This window comes from Aotus nancymaae, unplaced genomic scaffold (assembly GCF_030222135.1).
Source record: "Aotus nancymaae isolate 86718 unplaced genomic scaffold, 86718_ANA_hifiasm-v0.15.2.pri h1tg000260l, whole genome shotgun sequence".
NCBI lineage: Eukaryota > Metazoa > Chordata > Mammalia > Primates > Aotidae > Aotus > Aotus nancymaae.
In genome coordinates, this window is record NW_026988675.1 from 490,963 (window position 1) to 505,945 (window position 14,983).

The 14,983-nt window shown below is 47.7% G+C and overlaps 2 protein-coding genes across 2 annotated transcripts in view; one reads left to right on the forward strand and one right to left on the reverse strand.

Annotated features, from left to right (window-relative positions):
- LOC135273087 (germinal-center associated nuclear protein-like) lies at positions 1-12,343 on the reverse strand. Its single transcript, XM_064372009.1, has 7 exons — positions 12,185-12,343; positions 9,864-9,942; positions 9,365-9,509; positions 6,433-6,614; positions 3,079-3,218; positions 916-1,113; positions 1-24 (listed from the first exon to the last, which is right to left on the reverse strand). Exons 1-7 carry the CDS (start codon positions 12,341-12,343, stop codon positions 1-3), a joined length of 927 nt encoding a protein of 308 aa, XP_064228079.1.
- Positions 11,854-14,983, forward strand: part of LOC135273093 (germinal-center associated nuclear protein-like) — a 27,487-nt gene continuing 24,357 nt past the window's right edge. The window contains exons 1-3 of the mRNA XM_064372015.1: positions 11,854-12,004; positions 12,371-12,484; positions 13,384-13,536. Coding sequence (XP_064228085.1) covers positions 12,432-12,484; positions 13,384-13,536 — 206 coding nt within the window. The 5' untranslated portion in view covers positions 11,854-12,004; positions 12,371-12,431. The remainder of the gene's footprint in view (positions 12,005-12,370; positions 12,485-13,383; positions 13,537-14,983) is intronic.

Below are 14,983 nucleotides of genomic sequence, written 5' to 3' on the forward strand. Positions count from 1 at the left end.
TCAGAGGTGCTGCTGCGTGATATCCTGGCCACAGGTGAGGGGGAGGATCATACACACATTCCCATGCAGAGAGTCAGCTATGAGAAAGATCATGCTATGACCTCAATTTCTCACATTTCAATGTGTAACAAAGCCCATGATGCACGTTTTAATAGGACTTTGGAGTGATTTAAACAAAAGTACTTGTTTTTTTATTTTTTTGAGACAGGGTCTCGCTCTGTCACCCAGGCTGGAGTGCAGTGGTGCGGTCTTGGCTCACACAACCTCCGCCTCCCGGATTCAAGCAATTCTCCTGGCTCAGCCTCTTGAGTAGAGGACTTTATAGGTGTGTGCCACCATGCCCAGCTAATTTCTTTCTTTCTTTTTTATTTTTTTGAGACAGAGTCTAGCTCTGTGATCCAGGCTGGAGTACAATGGCACGACCTCAGCTCACTGCAACCTCCACCTCCCAGGTTCAAGTGATTCTCCTGTCTCAGCCTCCTGAGCAGCTGGGATTGCAGGCACCTGCCACAATCCCAGCTGCTCATTTTTTTAGTAGCGATGGGTTTTCACTGTGTTGGCCAGGCTGGTCTCGAACTCCTGACCTCGTGAGCTGCCCACCACGGCCTTCCAAAGTGCTGGGATTACAGGCATGAGCCGCCATACCTAGCCACACCCAGCTAATTTTTGTATTTTCAGTAGAGACTGAGATTCACCATGTTGGCCAGGCCGGTCTCAAACTTCTGACCTCAGGTGATCCACCCACCTTGGCCTCCTAGAGTGCTGGGATTACAGGTGTGAGCCACTGCACCCTGTCCATAAAGGTATATTTTTGAAACAGATAAAATACGTAACTGAGTAAAATAAAAATAACTATCAGTTTGACTTTGGAATTTGCATGCATTTTTTAGCGTCCAGCTTGGAAGCAGCCAATACCTTCCGTATGCCACGTGTGCGGTTCCACACGAAGTCATACCAGTCCCGCAGGCTGCCCTCCTTCTGGTCCATGATCTGGGTCACCAGGTAATCCATAGTCCTGCTGAGCACTGCCAGGGGCCGCAGCTCGTGGGGCAGAGGCTCCTCCTGATCGGCCGAGGACCGGCTGTACTCTTTCACGGCTGCTGCGTGGTCCACCTAGGGACACGAAGCAGAGATGGGCTGCCCGTGAGAAACACCTTGGGCCAGGCACAGTTATGCCTGAAAATGAGGGAAAATCACATACACACCCACACAGATCAATAGTTGAGAACACATTTTTTTCAACATAAAATTTCTGTTAAAAAGAGACAAAATTCAAAGGCAAAATAAATTGAGAAATTTGATTTGGCAAATACCACAACGAGTTAAGACACGAGTGCGTCACGACAAACAGGAGGAATGTAGGTGAAGGCACATCTGCAAGCTCCAAAGCAGAGACGGGACAGGGAAGGGCCTCGAAGCATTTAACAGGTCTCAGCTCTGCTCACACACCAGCTGAAGTCTACACAGACCAGAAGTGAAACAGAGACAGGCAGTGAGGACTGCTGAGGGCACAGCAGCAGGGGCCAGCTGCCCACCTGGGGCCTGGAGCTGCATCTCCCGCCTCAAAAGGAGGCTGATGACGTGGCCAAGAGGAGACGCAGAGACATCCGCAGGACAAGGCCCTGAGCACGCGCTCTCTGCTGCAGCAGGGGCCCCACACCTGCTGCTGGTCTGGGGACACCGCACTGGGCGAAGGGTGTATAAAGCCACCAGCCACAAAGAGGAGGAGAAGTCCACAAGCAAAATTCACAAAGTGCAAAGGATCTAAATTGGTGCAGCTTCCTGGGGAAACAACTGGGGAAGCTACACGGATAATGTTCGGGAAAGGACAAACCCTCCAATGCAGGAATTAAATTCTCAGGATCGGAACAAAGTAATCTAAACACCAGAGAAACATGACACACAAGATGCCAAACCATATTATTACAAGAGCTAAAAATTTAGAAACAGCCTATCTACTAATGGTAGAAGTGCAGAGTTTTGACAGAGCTACTAAGAAAATATGCTGTCATTTCTACATGCTCTAGTTCAGCATAACGAAGGAAAATGTTCATGACATAATTTTAAGTGGGAAAGAGACACATAAAATTATATCTAGAATATAATCCTGAATGTGCAAAACTTAAGCATAGAAAAGGATAAGAATGATTGTAAAAAGAAAAAAGCCAGATGTGGTGGCTCACGCCTGTAATTTCAGCACTTTGGGAGGCAGAGGCAGGTGGATCACTTGAGCTTAGGTGTTCAAGACCAGCCTGAGCAACACGGCTGAGACCCCTGAGACCCCATTGCTACAAAAAAATAAAACAATAACTGGGCATGGTGGACCATGCCTGTAATCGCAGCTACTCAGTAAGCTGAGTGGGAAGATCACCTGAGCCTGGGAAGTCGAGGCTACAGTGAGCCATGATTGCACCACTGCTCTCCAGCCTAGGTGAAAGAATAAAATCCTGTCTCCAAATAAATAAATAAATAAATAAATATTTTAAACAACTCGATTTAAAAAAATTTGCATCAGGTCAAGCACGGTGGCTCATGTCTGTAATCCCAGCACTTTGGGAGGCCAAGACGGGTGGATCACTTGAAGTCAGAAGTTCAAGACCAGCCTGACCAACATGGAGAAACCCCGTTTCTACTAAAAATACAAATATGAGCAGGCATGGTGGTGCATGCCTATAATCCCAGCTACTCAGGAGGCTGAGGCAGGAGAATCACCTGAACCTGGGAGGCAGAGGTTGTGGTGAGCTGAGATCACGTCATTGCACTCCTACCTGGGCAATAAGAGTGAAACTCCTTGTAAAAAAAAAATTAAAAAAAAAAAAAAAAAGAAAAAAGAGTGAAACTCTGTCTCAAAAAAAAAAACAACAAAAAACTTGCATCTATATCTTATCACGTATAGGTACCAATTACAGAGTGAACATCTCACGACGCAAGAGAGCTGAATATGATTGTTAAGGGCACAAATACCCAATACCCTCTAAAACAAGCAAACACCTAAATCCAGTATGTACAGAATTACAAAAGAAGCCTCCTCCCCTGCACAGCCTGCCCCCACTCCACGGGGAGACGCAGGGCTCTGACCTGGTCAGTCCCGGGGATCACTTCAAACACGCTCAGCTGGCTTCGGGTCTCCCGCATGTACCGCTCCTTCTCGGGACACATATCCAGGCAGGTCCCAACCAAAGTCCTCGCTTTGTCCAGATCGGTTCTTTTCACCCGAGCTAAATGACGTCAAGTGAAAGGTAAGAACGTACCACACGGTCAGCATGAACCTACAGAAGTATGCTCTCATAATGATAAAAAGAAATTAAAACTTAAAACACACCCACATTACAAAGGAAAACAAAAATATCTGTCAGACTCTGAGCCTCAGAGAAAGAGGACTTAGGGTCTATTCTGCCAGGGAGTAGGACATCAAAGCTCCCAAAGACCCCTGGGTCTGCCGCTCTCCAACAGTCACAGACCCTCACTGCAGACTAAAAGTGGGGACGCAGCCTCACTTTCAGCCAGAGTTTTTAACTCCTGTCATAACCTCAATGACAAACTCTCATGGTGCAGGATGTTTACTAGAAGGATTCACTCATTACAACTGCAAATATTCCAAATATTGGCCGGGCATGGTGGCTCACGCCTATAATCCCAGTACTTTGGGAGGCCGAGGCAGGGGGATCACGAGGTCAGGAGATGGAGACCATCCTGGCCAACATGGTGGTGAAACCCCGTCTCAAAAAAAAAAAAAAAAAAAGCCAGGTGCGGTGGCTCATGCCTGTAATCCCAGCACTTTGGGAGGCTGAGGTGGGTAGATCACCTGAGGTCAGGAGTTTCAGACCACCCTGGTCAACATGAGGAAACCCCGTCTCTACTAAAAAAAAATAAAAAAATTAGCCAGGCATGGTGGTGGGTGCCTGTAATCCCAGTTACTCAGGAGGCTGAGACAGGAGAGTCACCTGAACACAGGAGGCAGAGTTTGCAGTGAGCTGAGATTGCATCATTGCACTCCAGCCTGGGCAACAAGAGTGAAACTCCATCTCAAAACAAACAAACAAAAAAAAACAACAAATATACCACTACTCTAAAACTCTGAAACAGTATTCATCATGACTTGAATGTAAAAATCATATAATAGAAGTTAACTGGGTTCTTACCTGAATAAGTAAACTGCTACGATTACACTTAGAATTAAATAGTTATAAATGTATCTTGCAAGTAAAAAGAAATGCAACAACTTCACAACTCAAAATATATACTTCTTGTTTTTATTTTGAAAAGTTCTATAACCTAGGCTTGGTGCAGTAGTGGCTCACGCCTATAATCCCAGCACTTTAGGAGGCCGAAGTGGACGGATCACCTGAGGTTGGGAGTTCAAGACCAGCCTGACCAACATGGAGAAACTCTGTCTCTACTAAAATTACAAATTAGGCCCGGTGCGGTGGCATACACCTGTAATTCCAGCACTTTGGGAGGCTGAGGCAGGAGGATCACCAGAGGTCAGGAGTTTGAGACCAGCTTTGCCAACATGGTGAAACACCATCTCTATTAAATATACAAAAATCAGCCAGGCATGGTGGTGGGCGCCTGCAATCCCAGCTACTCAGGAGGTTGAGGCAGGAGAATTGCTTGAACCTGGGAGGGGAAGGTTGCAGTGAGGTGTGATCACGCCACTACACTTCAGCCTGAACAGCAAAGCAAGACTCCATGTTAAAAAAAAAAATACAAAATTAGCCAGGCATGGTGACACATGCCTACAATCCCAGCTACTTAGCTACTTGGGAGGCTGAGGCAAGAGAATCACTTGAACCAGAGAGGTGAAGGTGAGCCAAGATCACGCCATTACGCTCCAGCCTGGGCAACAGGAGTGAAACTCCATCCCAAAAAAAAAAGAAAAACAGAAAAATTCTAATACCTGGTGTATCACAACTGTAATCCCAGCACTTTGGGAGGCCGAGGAGGGCAGATCGCGAGGTTAAGAGTTCGAGACCAGCCTGGCCTACATGGTGAAACCCCATCTCTCCTAAGAATACAAAAATGAGCTGGGTACGGAGGTATGCACCTGTAGTCCCAACTACTTGGGAGGCTAAGGCAGGAGAATTCGTTGAACCCAGGCGACGGAGATTGCAGTGAGCCAAGATGCACCACTGCACTCCAGCCAGGGCAACAGAGCAAGACTTCATCTCAGGAGGAAAAAAAGAAAAAGAAAAATTCTAATACCTAATGATTTTATTTGGAATACAAAAATCACTATATCAGTGACACAATGTATGATGGCAGCTTTTATTACCAAATAGTAAGGAAACACTGTGATTATTCTAATTATCCACAGCTTTTAAAAAAAGGGATAGCTGAATTTTTTTTTTTTTTTGAGACAGAGTCTCACCCTGTAACCCAGACTGGAGTGCAGTGGCGCAATCTCATTTCACTGTAACCTCTGCCTCGAGGGTTCAAGCAATTCTCCTGCCTCAGCCTCCTAAGGAGCTGGGACTACAGGTGCACACCACCGTACCCAGCTAATTTCTGTTTTTGTTTTTTTTTTTGTAGAGACAGGTTTTCGCCATGTTGACCAAGCTGGTCTTGAACTCCTGACCTCAGGTGGTCCACATGCCTCAGCCTCCCAAAGTGCTGGGATTACAGGTGTGAGCTACCGCGCCCGACCCAGCTGAAATTTAAGACAAAAAAATTGGCAAAGAGGAGTACCTGTGTTTTTCCTTTTATTTTTGATCCCTGCATATATTTTCAGTGTTAATGGAATACTTTCTTTTTAGTAGGTAATACATTCACACAGTTCAACATTCCAATAGGGTAAGGATGTCCTGTCCGAGATGGAACACTCCACCATAACCTCTGCCCGTCAGAAACCCACTCCCTCGGCCAGGCGTGGTGGTTCACACCTATAATCCCAGCACTTTGGGAGGTGGGTGGATCACCTGAGGTCGAGAGTTCCAGACCAGCCTGGACAACATGGTAAAACCCTGTCTCTACTAAATACACAAAAAATTTGCTGGGCATGGTGGCACATGCCTGTAATCCCAGCTACTCGGGAGGCCAAGGCAGAAGAATTGCTTGAACCCAGGAAGGGAGGTTGCGGTGAGCTGAGATCTCGCCATCGCACGCCAGCCTGGGCAACAAGAGCGAGACTCATCTCAAAAAAAAGAAAAAAAACAGAAACCTGCTCCCTCTACAGACATGAGCCCATCCTTTTGCCTGCTCCCACTACTATCTTGTACACACATAAGCAAACATATTTGAACGTATATGTACACACACACAGAGCACTCACTCCAAGGAAGACTGGCCGACCATGAAGCTCAGACACAGCACATCAGAGGCCCTGAGACTCAACAGCAACAGAGCCCACTGGAAAGAAGCAGCTCCCGCTCTGATGGCGCCCAAGAGGACGACCGCACCAGGCCCCAGAACCTCTGCCGCCTTGCCCCATACCTTGCCACATGATCCTGTCTCTCTGGTCAAGCAGGCGGTACTTCTCCTTGGACGTCTCAGCCACGGTGCCTATCAGGGCGCTGAGGGGCGGCACACATGGCCCGAGGCCCTCGGAGCCTGAGTCCAAAGAGTCTCCCTCAAATTGGTGGGCCTTGAGGAGACTTGGCTTCTTCACTGGAGAGCTATAAAGTAAACACCACATTGAGGGCCCTTGTACCGGAAAGGCCTTTAGAGGGTTTTCATTTCTGAACACGTCCCCTCATCTTTCAAGACTTTCTGGTCCTCTGAAGTTGAGAAACTACAACCACTAAAATGAGGAGCCCTGATAAAGATGGGGATACGCACAAAAGCGTTATCCACATGATTCACTGACCTTAATAGGATTCTGAAATATTTCATACTTTTGAAAAACAAAGATAGCCTGGGCAACATAGTGAGACCTCATCTCTACAAAAAATTTAAACATTAGGCATCTGGCATGTGCCTATAGTTCCAGCTACTCAGGAGGCTGGGGTGAGAGGCTTGCTTCAGTCTGGCAGGCGGAGACTGCAGTGAGCTGGAATTGCACTGCTGCACTCCAGCCTGGGCAACAGAGCAAGACTCCATCCTTACCACCCCTCCAAAAAAAACAAGATAGACGCATTTAAACAGCTGAAAGGAACACTTACAAATTTCTATCTCAAAAAAATGAAACTTGCATGAAAAACACCTTTAATATAAGTATTATGCCTACATGTTTTAAAACAGAAGTTTATTTTGGCAGAAGGACATACTGAAAGGAACTGAGCATCCTCTCTCAGCTTCCCCATTTTCTGGTTTTTATCATTTTCTAAACTTGAATGTCAAAGAAGATATGTCAAAGCAGCAACTAAACTGCTCATCACAAAATGGAAAGTAAGAAAAATACATTGACGAAAAGGTAAGAAGACAGATTAAGCTGGAGACCTGTCAAAGTAGGCCTGGTGTGAAAAGGAAAAGCCTTTCAGAACAGAGTTCCCCCGACAGACAAGGCAGCCAGGGAAGCGCACATCACCCGCCAGCTCACACAACTAACACAGCCAACAGCATCTGCTTCGCCGTGATAACCTGCACCTGCAAAAAGTTATGCTGTCCTTCCTAGAAGAGATAGATTTTTAGCGGGGGAAAAAAGTCATGCTGGAAACTGCTAGAAGTGATTATTAAAAATGCATGGTGTGGCCAGGTGGGTGGCTCACACCTGTAGTCGGGAGTTCAAGACCAGCCTGGCCAACACAGTCAAACCGTCTCTACTAAAAATACAAAAATATTAGCCAGCATGGTGGAGTACCTGTAATGCCAGCTACTAGAGAGGCTGAGGCAGGAGAACTTCTTGAACCTGGGAGGCAGAGGTTGCAGTGAGCCAAGATCGCACCACCAAACTCCAGCGTGGGCAACAAAGACTCCATCTCAAAAAAAAAAAAGAGGCCGGGCACAGTGACTCATGCCTGTAATCCCAGCACTTTGGGATGCCAAGGCAGGTGGATCACCTGAGGTCAGCAGTTCGAGAACAGCCTGGCCAACATGGAGAGACCCCATCTCTATTTAGCAAAATAAAAAAGAAGACAGCACTTTGGGAGGCCGAGGCGGGTGGATCACGAGGTCAAGAGATTGAGACCATCCTGGTCAACATGGTGAAACCCTGTCTCTACTAAAGGTACAAAAAATTAGCTGGGCACGGTGGCACATGCCTGTAATCCCAGCTACTCAGGAGGCTGAGGCAGGAGAATTGCCTGAACCCAGGAGGCGGAGGTTGCAGTGAGCCGAGATCGCACCATTGCACTCCAGCCTGGGTAACAAGAGCGAAACTCCATCTCCAAAAAAAAAAAAAAGAATGCATGGTTTATTACAGCCAGTTAGATGTCTTGAGGAAAAAAGTCATTGCTTATACGTTTACATGCCAAGTGGAACTGCACTCAACTGCAGTGGAATTCAGGACAAGATGAGCGAGATTTGCTACTATACCCTGTGAGGCAGGCAGCCACAGGGTGCCAGGCTGCATGTGTCTGTTCCGCAGAGCAGGCACTGTGTGTCCTCAGTGAGCAGCCTCCCCCGGTCTCCTGTAACAGCTGCTGTAGCTGAAAGACCTTCACCAGCTACAGCAACTGTGTGACGAGATTCTCCCATAGAAAATGCCAAGATGGGAACAAACAAAAAGGCCAGCCCCGAAGGAAGGCTTTCTCAGCAGCCTTGACCCAGCCGGCCCCGAAGGAAGGCTTTCTCAGCAACCCTGACGCAGGCTGGCCCCGAAGGAAGGCTTTCTCAGCAACCTTGACCCAGGCTGGCCCTGAAGGAAGGCTTTCTCAGCAGCCTTGACCCAGGCCGGCCCCGAAGGAAGGCTTTCCCAGCAACCTTGACCCAGCCGGCCCCGAAGGAAGGCTTTCTCAGCAACCTTGACCCAGCCGGCCCCCGGAAGGAAGGCTTTCTCAGCAACCTTGACCCAGCCGGCCCCGAAGGAAGGCTTTCTCAGCAACCTTGACCCAGGCCGGCCCCGAAGGAAGGCTTTCTCAGCAGCCTTGACCCAGGCTGGCCCCGAAGGAAGGCTTTCTCAGCAACCTTGACCCATGCCGGCCCCGAAGGAAGGCTTTCTCAGCAACCTTGACCCTAGGGCATGTGAGAACAAGACAGGACAGTACCACTGCTCTCCACCTTCTCTGCAGCTGGCAGGTACCAGTGTCAGAAAATTCTCTCTCCTGGCTGAGAGCACCAGCCCCACACAGACCCACCTCCACACGGCCCATGCTGGCCGGAGGGGCAGGCTCAGGAACCCCTGCCCCTCGACCCTCAAGCATCCCTGACAACTGGCTCTTGTTTCCTCACCACCACCCCCCGACCCCACAGCCCCAACTCAGGTGTCACTGTAGGGCAGTATTTCCTGGTACTTCCCAAATAAGGTCATTAGGAGGGGCCATCACACCTTTTATTCAGCAGGCTGCTAGCACCAGCCCTCCCTGTGGCCTTGCCAAGAGGAGAGTGCTGAAAAGATGTGTCTTCCGGGCTCGGGCTGACCACAACATCACCAGGCTTCTTCTCCTTCAGGGAAAAGGGTTTCTTATTGGGGCCTGAGGACGTAGGAGGCAGAAAAGAGTTTATGCAGTCACAGATCACCTGGTACTAGACTTTGTCAGTTTGTTTTTGAGAAAGTAATATTCTTTTCATTGTCACAGGAGGTTAGAGAAGAGCCCAAGGGAAGAACTGAGATGCAAATCCACGCAGAGCCAGCCTCCCCCACTGGCTAGGGAAAGGGCCCACACTCAAAGGGTTTGTACAGAGCAAGAGAAACCGAAGAGAGGGCCAGGCCACACACAGTGGCTCATGCCTGTAATCCCAGATCAGCCTGGGCAACGTAGTGAGATCTCGTCTCTAATAAATAAATAAACAAAAATAATTTTTTGAAAACAGAATTGAAAACTCACTTATTTTCTTCCTGTGCCAAAAGATCGCCATGTCTTTATGCAAACTTTTCCCCTTCTTTCTAGCCAGGGCTGCAGATGCCTAGAAAACAACCACCAAGTGTGAGTACATCAAGAGACTAAAGGAAATGAGACTGAAAACTCAAACGCAGTAAGCAAAACATCCACCCAAAGGCACCACCATGCCTGGCTAATTTTTTAATATTTTGTAGAGATGCCTTTTGCCATTTTGTCCAGGGTGGCCTCGAACTCCTGGCCTCAAGCGATCTGCCTGCTTCAGCCTCTTAAATTACTGGGATTACAGGCGTGAGCCACCACACCTGGCCAATATTGTTTTAACAATATTAAATCTTCTAATTTGAGAATATCAGATGCCTTTCCATTTATGTAGGTCATCCTTAATTTCTTTCAGGACTGTTTTATAGTTTTCACCACACAAAGTTTTTGCTTCCTTGGTTAAATTAATTAATTAATTTGTTTATTTTTGAGATAGAGTCTCGCTTGGCCAGGCTGGTCTGGAACTCCTGACTTCAGGTGATCCACTGCCTTGGCCTCCCAAAGTGCTGGGATTACAGGCATAAGCCACTGTGCCCGGCCAAGTTTTAAATTTTTTAGAGGCTGGGTCTCACTTTGTTGCACAGACTGGCTTTGAACTCCTGACCTCAGCCTCTCAAAGTGTTGAGATTACAGGTGTGAGCCACTGCACCCAACATTTGTTGAAGATTTGTTTTTTTCTTTGAGATGGAGTCTTGCTCTGTTGCCCAGGCTGGAGTGCAGTGGCACAATCTTGGCTTACTGTAGCCTTCATCTCTCAGGTTCAAGTGATTCTCCTGCCTCAGCCTCCCAAGTATCTGGGATTACAGCTGCTTGCCACCAACGCCAGGCTAATGTTTGTGTTTTTAGTAGAGACAGGGTTTCACCATGTTGGCCAGGCTGGTCTCGAACTCCTGACCTCAGGTGATCCACCCACCTTGGCCTCCCAAAGTGCTGGGATTACAGGTGTGAGCCACCATGCTCGGCCTTGTTGAGGATTTTTATATCCATATTCGTGAGGAATATTGGTCTGTAGTTTTCCTCTTTATTCCTTTTTTTTTTTTGAGCCAGGGTCTTACTTTGTCGCCAAGGCCAGAGTGCGGAAGCACAATCACAGCTAGCTGCAGCCTTGATCTTCTAGGCGAAGCCATCCTCCCACCTCAGCCTCCCAAGTGACTAGGACCACAGGCACGTGCCACCATACCTGGCTAAGTTTTTATTTTTTTGTAGAGATGGGGTCTCCCTGTGTTGCCCAGGTTAGTCTTAAACTCCTGAGTTCAAGCAGTCCTCCCACCTCAGCCTCCCAAAATGCTGGGATTATAGGCGTGAGCCACGTGCCTGGCCAGTCTCTAGCTTTCCTCTAGTGTCTCTGGTCTGTCTTTGGTATTAGGGCAATGCTGGCCTCATAAAATGAGTTAGTAAATGTTCCCACCCCTCAGTTTTTGAAAGGGTTTGAGAAAGATTGGTGTTAGTTTTTCCTAAGTGTTCAATAGAATTTACCAGTGAAACCTTCTGGTCTTACACTTTGCTTTGTTTGGAAGTCTCCTTACTAGTTACAGGACTGTGAGATTTTTCTGTTTCTTCACGAGTCTGTTTTGGTAGATGGTGTGTTTCTAACAGTGGGCTTAGTTTGTATGCTGACAGCCAGACACGCACAGGCTGCTATCCCGTATCCAAAACGCTGGGACGACAGTGTTTTAGATGACAGATACTTTTGGATTTTGGAATATTTGTATTATATCTACTGGTTGAGTATCTCCTACCTAAAAATCTGAATTCTAAAATGATTCAATGAGCATTTCCTTTGAAAAGCATGTCATGCTGTGCTCAAAAAGTTTCAGATTTTGGAGCATTTTGGATTTCAGATTTTTGGATTAGGGATACTCAAGCTGTGTGTTTTTTTCCTTGTCAATATTAGACACTTACTGACGTGGCTTTTTTACTGTGACTTTGAATGCTACCCCCTTTGCTCTGTGTAGTGTTTCTAATGCTGCTGTGGAGGATTTGTTAACAGCTGCAACCACAGGCATTTTGAGGCACATTGCAGCTGAAGAAGTGACTAAGGAAAGGGAGCGAAGAGAGCAGGAGAGGCAGCGGGCCGAAGAGGAAAGGTCGGTGTGTCGTGTCCATGCAGCAGGACAGGAGATGTGTGTGGACCAGGAGAGAATGGACCCTGGCCGGGAAGCCCTTGCTCTTGTGCACTGTGCTGCCATTCAGCCCCTGCTGACCCTCTCAGTGCCCTCATACACTGGAGCCCAGGGAGTGGGTGGAGGTCCCCAGGCCATACCTACCTGTGAGCAGTGGCCTTCCCCAGCCAGGAAAGGCAGGGGCAGGGAGGTGGTGTCGGGAGCTGGAGTCGGGTTGGCCTCCTGGCTCAGGCAGCACAGCTCCGTCCCTGTCTGCACGGCTGGGGAGTAGACCAAGCAGCGCTTATTTTTATTCTGAAACATTACCCTTGTGTATTCTCTTCCTTGTAGGTTGAAACGGGAGAGAGAGCTGGCGTTAACTGAGCTGAGCCAGGGCCTGGCTGCAGAGCTGATGGAACGGGTGATGATGGAGTTTGTGAGGGAAACGTGCTCTCATGAGTTGAAGTAAGTGAGACACTGGTGCCTTGCTGTGCCAGGAGACTGAGGCTGTGTCTCGAGCCACTGAGGATGGGCTATTGGAAATGTGCTTTCTTGTTTAAGCTTTGATTTTGTGACCAAATGTATTTGATAGACATTCGACAAAGAGAATTTTATTACAAAAAATTCTCTTTTATACGAGGGTTACCACCACATGACCAGCGTCAGCCATCCTTAGTAGCCACTGGCATTTATCAGATATTTGACACACTTCCAGTTACAGGTGTCAGATACTGCTGATGAGAAGATTTTCTGGTCGGTTGTCTACATGGTCATTCACAAATTCTAAGCCAGGCATCTGTAGTCCCAGCTCCTGAGACTGAGGTGTGAAGATCACTCAAGCTTGGAAGGTCCAGGTAGTGTGCAGTGATTTCACCTGCAGATGGCCACCGTGCTGCAGCCTGGGCAGCGTAGTGAGACTCTGTCTCTAAAATAATTAATTAAAAGTTCTGACTCTTTTATTAAGATAAAGGTTTCTTTCTTTCTTTTTTTTTTTTCTTGAGACAGAGTCCTCACTCTGTCACAAGGCTGGAGTGCAGTGGTGTGATCTCAGCTCACTGCAACCTCTGCCTCACGGGTTCAAGCGATTCTCCTGCCTCAGCCTCCCAAATAGCTGGGACCACAGGCCCATGCCACCACGCCTGGCTAATTTTGTATTTTTAGTAGAGCTGGGGTTTCTCCATGTTGGCCAGGCTGATCTGGAACTCTCGACCTCAGGTCATCCGCCCGCCTAGGCCTCCCAAACTGCTGGGATTACAGGCGTGAGCACCGTGCCTAGCCAGCTCTTGAACTTTTAAAGCAAGCCTTCAGTGTCTGTGGGCCCTGAATCATGTGCAGTCTTCCATGCTGATCGCCCTGTTTCTCAGGAAAGTAGTAGAGACAGACCAGAGGGTCCGCATGGCCCGTTGCTGTGAGGATGTCTGTGCCCATCTCATGGACTTGTTTCTCGTGGAGGAAATCTTCCAGACTGCAAAGGAGACACTCCAGGAGCTTCAGTGCTTCTGCAAGTATCTGCAGCGGTGAGTCCTGTGTCCCTACAGGCAAAATCCACACACAGGGAAGAGTCTTTTACCAGATTCAAAATGTATGAGCCATCAATTCCTTTATTCAGTGGTGAAAGGATCAGGGAAAATGTTACAGCAATGAATACCTAAAATGGACTCTAATTGGATTATATTGGGTTTCAGAAATACTTGATTATGTGCGACACACACACACACACACACACACACACACACAGAGTATAAACTAAGGTGAAAAGTCAGGAATTAGATTGGGGTGTGGTGGCTGCTCTGTATTTCAGCAGATACTTACAGGGTGCCTGCCATTTGCCCACGGCACTGGATGCTGGGAGATGGCTGTGAACAGGCCAGATCAGATGATGGCTCTGTGCACCAGCAAATGTGAATTCTCAAAACAGGAGTGGTGGGAAAAAAGCAATTAATAGGGAATATACAAATACTGTATATTCATACCAGATCGCTTAGTTTGGATTTTTATATAGTGGTATAACCCTAAAGAAAAGGAGGAAAATAATGATCATAATCTCAGCATAGTGGTTACTTTTGGGAATGGGAGGGCTGCCTCTCACGGTTACAACGTCTCAACTGGATGAAAGTGCATAGGTGCTTGATTATTTATTAATCTTTAAACGGGGCATATCTGTGTTCCGTGTGTTGTATGATTTATTTCACAGTAAAATTTAAAATAAGTAATAGTGTCCTCGACAGTTCTAACAGTATAGAAGGGAGTATGGGGAGAAGTGAGTCTCCCTTCCACAACAGACCTCTGTCCATTGTTCGAGACAGCAGCTGCTTGTGAATCTATCCAGAGACTTTCTGTCCTTTCCTGTGGCTGTCGGCACAGGTGGCCTCCTGACCCCTGCTTTGCTCTGAGCCTTTCTGTGCTGCATCTGATAAGAGGTGGAGGACTGGCTGTAGCAGCATGTTGAGCTCTCAGCATTGCCAGTGGTGTTGAGGTCAGTGCGAGAATGTACCAGTAATGACTTTCCTCGTCCTTGGTTGATGGACTTTGATGTGGCTCTCCTTTTAGCTCTGGCAAAGAGTGTCACAGTGACTCTCCTTGTACAGACATTTCACCCGCTTGCACACAGGCATGTGTATCTAGAGATAAATTCCTGTCAGTGGCGGCTGTGGGTCAAGGGATGTATGTATATCTTTTTTTTTTGGACAAGAGTCTCCTTCTGTCACCCAGGCTGGAGTGCAGTGGTGTGGCGTGATCTCGGCTCACTTCAACCTCCACCTCTCGGGTTTAAGTGATTCTCCTGCCTTAGCCTCCTGAGTAGCTGGGACCACAGGCACCTGCCACCATAACCGTCTAATTTTTTGTATTTTAGTAGAGATGTGTTTCACTGTGTTGCCCGTGTGGTCTCAGACTCTTGAGCTCAGGCATTCTGCCCACCTTGGCCTCCCAAAGTGCTAGGATTACAGGCGTGAGCCACCGAGC